General features: G+C 48.2%; 1 protein-coding gene across 1 annotated transcript; it reads right to left on the bottom strand.

Annotated features, from left to right (window-relative positions):
* Nucleotides 1-1,046: 1,046 nt before the first annotated feature.
* On the bottom strand, nucleotides 1,047-3,365 carry LOC123185761 (dCTP pyrophosphatase 1). The gene is made up of 2 exons (XM_044597589.1): nucleotides 3,030-3,365; nucleotides 1,047-1,438 (listed from the first exon to the last, which is right to left on the bottom strand). The coding sequence occupies exons 1-2, from the start codon at nucleotides 3,171-3,173 to the stop codon at nucleotides 1,208-1,210; spliced, it is 375 nt and encodes a 124-aa protein (XP_044453524.1). The 5' UTR covers nucleotides 3,174-3,365; the 3' UTR covers nucleotides 1,047-1,207.
* Nucleotides 3,366-5,378: the final 2,013 nt, after the last annotated feature.

Here is a 5,378-nt window from a genome sequence, read left to right on the forward strand (position 1 = left end):
GGAGTTGAGGATGAGCGCGATGAACTTCTGCTTGTGGAGGAAGTAGGAGAAGACAGTGGTAGGTAGAGCAGCGCGTAGGAGTACATCAGGTTGTCTCCCGCGTGGGGGATCCCCAGGCCGGCGTAAATGGCCGAGATCTTGAGGAGCGGCGGGCGCGTCACCGCGGTCGTGGTGGCCTTTGGGCGGTGCCTGAAGTAAAGAAGCAGCGGGATGGCGAGCGGCGTGCCGCAGGACTGAACCACCGTGGACATCCACAAGCTGTCGCCGCCCTGGTCGTAGAGATCCTGCCGAGGAGGTTCGCCACGCTCTGCCCGGCGTGCACGAGCACGATGTTGACGAGCACCACCGCCCACCATTGCACGCGCTCCGACAATGAAGGTGGCGCCGGCGCCACTGGTCTCCGAAGGCGTGCCATTGTCAGCTACGCCTTGAGCGATGTGGCCATCGCGGCGAGGCGGGCCCGGCGGACGGATCCGGCGAGGGCGAGTTCGGCGGAGGTCCGGCGATGGGATGCCCGCGCCTGCGTCGGCGGCGTGAGGCGCAACTGGGCGGCGAGTGAAGTAGGCGAGGGTGTGCTCAGAGATGAGGTGCTCAGAGAGGAGAGGAATTGGGAAAGGTTAGGGAGGTGGTTATCTGTAAACACGTACTCCCTCCGTTCAGAATTACTTGTCTCGGAAATGGATATATCTAGAATTAAAATATGTCTAGATACATCCGTTTCTGCGACAAGTAATTTCGAACGGAGGGAGTACGAGCCAAGCCACCCACGTGCGCTCGAGAGCATCGCTCGGGCCTGGCCCGCAAGAAACTATCGATTCAGACGTTTTCAATGAGCCAGACCCAGAGATGCTTTAAGAACCGTGCTATGCAGGCCCGACAATATATGCGTGCAACCAAACAGCCCATCTCCAAAAAGATGTTGCATCGCATGAGTCTGGTTGGGCTCGATGCGGGCAACCAAACACGCCCTAACTATATCTTCCCCGCAACCACTTCAGGCTTCGGGCATTCTACCCAGGCAATAAAACCACACAGACCAGCGCAAATTCAGGGTAGTAACTTGTATTGTCTCGCGTACGCCACAAAAATGAAACTATCACAATTTAACTTGATCCAACCGACGACAAGTTTGCCGCAACTTCACTTTTTCATCAAACTGCTAAAAAAGTAGACAACGCCTCTGCAGATCATATTAGGCGTTTGCTCATCAGGCGCTCTTTGACGGCGCCGGGTACTTGACGGCGTTCTTCACGATCTTCTTCAGGGCGGCGTCGCCGAGGTCGACGCCGCACATGTCAGAGAGCCGGATGAGGTAGAGCAGCACGTCGGAGAGCTCCTCGCGGAGGTGCTCCTTCTCCCTCTCCTCCCAGCCCGGCAAGCCCTTCTGCACCTCCCCTTTCCACATGAACAGCTCCGATAGCTCCCCGACCTCGCCGACCTGCACAGCAACATATTTTCAGGTAAGAACAAGTACAGAAAGTAACCGATCAAGCAAGCTCTATGGTATCGTACTACTGACGAAAATAGAAAAAAGTTCTCTGATCCGGTCCAAGCCTGATCCTACAGCGCCCTGCAAAATGTCTAGCGGTGCTCGAGTCCGTCCTCGACGGACCGAACACGGTGACAGAACAACACGTGAACAGCATCTGCCGATGCTATTAAAGCATGGATCAACATAAGCATCTCATTGCTGATAGATGAACTGCAAAGTATAGTGCAGAATTAGTTCTGCAAGACCAGATTTCCCTTCGCCTTCAGACAGGAACAGGAGTGCGTGCTTTCACGGAATAGAAAAGCTTGGCACTGAATCACATTCCTGCTTCAGAAAATTCAGTGAGAAGTTGACAGGGGTATTGGCTAGTCTGAATTGTACCGGTATAAACACGTTGGACACCGGAATCTTGCGTCGTTTTGACGGTTGACGTGGGAAATTCGTTCCGACGGATCATCATACGTTGCACCACGTGGCATTCAAGATGCAAAGCATGAAAGCTGCACTCTTGGCCACGACCCACGAGTTATGAGAAAATTAGTTGCTTGACCAGCATCCTACAAGTCTCCAAAAAATATCTGATGATCATGTGGTACATGTCCGAGGTAGATGAGAATCTGAGGTGAACTGTGACCACTGCAAAGCTACATGTTCGCCGTCCACAAACAACGAATTACTGGCAAAGAACAAAATGGATAGATCTCAAGAATATTTAGCTACGACAATTAGCAAATATCAGGTGCAAAGTAATCTCATTGAATGGTTGGTCAAAAGGGAGCGCACCACAACACATACAAAAAAAGGATTGGTCAAGAATGACCTGTGATGGCTTCAGAATGAAGCGTTACTGCCTTTAGTTGTTTAGTAGTACTAGCGCAACCTAGAAGCAGCTCAATACTTTAAACTGATGAAGACATTGTTAGATCATGTGCATGTGTTGTTCCAAATATCGATGCTGCCTTGTCAATATTTTAAAATAAATAAATGAAAAGATTCTGACTACTAACTAGCGGATACAATGCACCCTGAGTCCTGAGACTTGCAATTGCAGCTAAATATGCGTCTACAGTAGTCAAAGACCGAACACATTATAATACACACCTTCTGGAATTCCACCATCAAGGGTCCAGAGAGCCATAAAAACAACATTGGATCTAATGTACAAAAATAAACAAATAATTCTCCTAGGTGTAAAAAATCCCCACAGTTACTATTTACTTTGGGCTCAAATGCAGTCTACAAACCAAATTCTGGAGGAACTATAATCTGGAAGTGTCACGCCCTAAAATAAAAGTTAAAACGCGCCTGCTGTGCATCAGTTTCCATTTCGATAAAAACAGAGTAGCCTATGATACCATGAGTAAGAAATCGAAACTTTGCACAAAACGAAAGGAAAATTAATAGAATAATCCTAAGATTTCGGATGGACTACGTGTTGACAAAACACAGAAAGATCAACACCCGACAAAAGAGAGGATCAGCGCCAGGCAGAAACAAACGAAGGAGAGGGAAAGAGAGGAAGAAAGAGGATGCAAACCATGGCGAGCAGAAGGTTCCTTGGGCTGTGGTGCTGCTCCCAGTCCCTCTCCTTGGCGAAGTCGTCGAGCCTCCTGGACAGATCCTTCAGGCTCACATCGGCGGCCACCCCCTCCGTCGTCTGCTTCCCTCTCGCCTCCTCCATGGCCGCCTTCTTCTCCGCCTCTATCGACCTCGCCCGGCACCAACCTTAAACAAATACGAGTGTCTGCCTTTGTTCGGTCCGGTGCTTCGGAAAGAGCAGCTAGGTGCCGAGGGATATATATATTCGCAGGCTTGCAGCAAACTTTGGCAAATGATAATGATTAATTAATTAGGAAAGATTGGCTAAAAAATTACTCCCTCCGTCCCAAAATTCTTGTCTTAGATTCGTCTATATACGGATATATCTAATACTAAAACGTGATTTGATACATCCGTATTTAGACAAATCTAAGACAAGAATTTTGGGACGAAGGGAGTAATTAGGAAAGTGTTAACGGCGTACACCGCGATTTAAATTGATTTTTGTTTGCTGCGTGAGAGCACCTGCGCCAGAGGGATAAAATCTTTTGACATCTGGAATATCGAGAGCTTTTACTCATACCAGCCCAGCCAAGGCAGGCAGGCAGTTAATACTTACCTTGTGTATTAGCAAGAGATTCTATGGGAGAGATGAGCTTGCGCTCTGCAGCAGCAGATGGGGTCATATTTGTTGTGTATTGCCTTTTGCAGATACATGGGTGTATTAAGGAAGGCGTGCAGGATAAGAAAGATGGCAGTGGATTCCTTCGATAAGAAATAAGTACTTGCCATATTATGGGGTAATGGGGCCGCATCGGATGCGTAAAGGGCTCTCTGAGTCTGAGACGCAGTTATGGCCGGTTATCTAGGCAATTCGATGCGGGTCTTAAAGAGTGGTGTCCCTCTCTATGGATCCGGCTTGCCTGCTCCCTCCACATGCTCCCATCCGTGCACCCACTCCGTTCTATGACTGTCTTTTTCTTTTTTTTTATAATTTAATTATCTCCCCCCTGATTTTAAGGGGTGGGGCCAGGCTTTATTTTGTTTCAATCAAACCATGCCACGTATGCGGAAGCATGGATGGGCGCACGCCGGAGGAGCAGGCAAATCTCGTGCCCTCTCTATTCGCACATGTTATATGCGGCGTGATGATTTTGGCCCACCTTAACCAGATGGTCTAAGGGAAAATTTGGTGCATTCATACGTTTTTACAAGCCATCGTCAGAGACTCGAATGGCAGATTTGTCGCGTCGGTAAATTGAGAAACCGATTGATGCGGATACGTGTTTATCGCCGAGACACCGGGCTTACGGTTTGGTCTCAGTTCGGCAACTACAGTCAGGTGTAATCGCATAGAGATGAACTCCGATAATATCAGGGTGATAGAGACAATGAAGAATGGAGATCGCCTTTTTGGTCTATCGGTGGCAGTTTTTATGATATACATCACCTTGCGTGTGACTTTCCGCCTATTATTTTTTATCATGCTCCTAGAAAGGCTAACTGTGCTACCCATGATTTAGTCAAACAAACTAGAAGTAAGGTGTGCGCCGGATGGATCTACCTGTATAGTGATACTTTTATAAAAAAAATACTATGGTGATCACCTTTCAATAAAGAGTACCTGGATGTCAACAAAAAAGATTAAGAAGAAGATTGTGCGTGAGGCCATTTTACCCCTTCGCCTCTCCTCCAAGCGAACAAGGCAGCTCGGGTTTCTGCCTCCCGTGGGCAATGCCGCCGATCTGCCTCGTCTTCTGTGGCCTTAGCCATGGGGGCACTAGAACAACAACCACCGCCGATGAAGAATAATGTAGATCGAAAGGATCCAACACGAAGACACATGAACATAGACAGACAACAACCAGATCCGAGCAAATCCACTGAGGATAAATCCGCCGGAGACACACCTTCACATGCAAACCAATGATGCTAAATGCATCACCGGTACGAGGGCATGTTGGGAGACCTTTATTTCATCTTTAGGGAGCCGCCGTCGTCGCGTCTTCTTGAGTAGGACACAAACCCTAACAAATCTCAAAGGAACGACTAACAACGGAGCCTTCCCGCCGGCCTTGCCAGGATCCCCCCCCCCATGGCCCTAGGGCCACCAGAGACGAGGCACGCATGTGGCGGAGCCGGCGAGAGGCACAAACCCTAGCTTTTTCGAAGGAGGCGGTGGCTTCTACATTCTTATATACATGATCATATTTTATCAAATACCCGTTCAACACTTTTCAAATACTTGTTCAACATTTTTCAAACACTTATTCAACATTCATATATGAGATCAACATTTTTTCAAATACTTGTTCAGAACTTTTCAAATACTTGTTCAACATTTTTC

Source organism: Triticum aestivum, chromosome 2A (genome assembly GCF_018294505.1).
Source record: "Triticum aestivum cultivar Chinese Spring chromosome 2A, IWGSC CS RefSeq v2.1, whole genome shotgun sequence".
Taxonomy (NCBI): domain Eukaryota; kingdom Viridiplantae; phylum Streptophyta; class Magnoliopsida; order Poales; family Poaceae; genus Triticum; species Triticum aestivum.

What these genes read in the sequence shown, in the direction of transcription:
- LOC123185761 (XM_044597589.1), bottom strand. Translation starts at nt 3,173, where the DNA reads ATGGAGGAGGCGAGAGGGAAGCAGACGACGGAGGGGGTGGCCGCCGAT. An exon ending in GGAACCTTCTGCTCGCCATG is followed by an intron (nt 1,439 to 3,029) that starts GTTTGCATCCTC and finishes GTTGCTGTGCAG; the next exon opens with GTCGGCGAGGTCGGGGAGCT.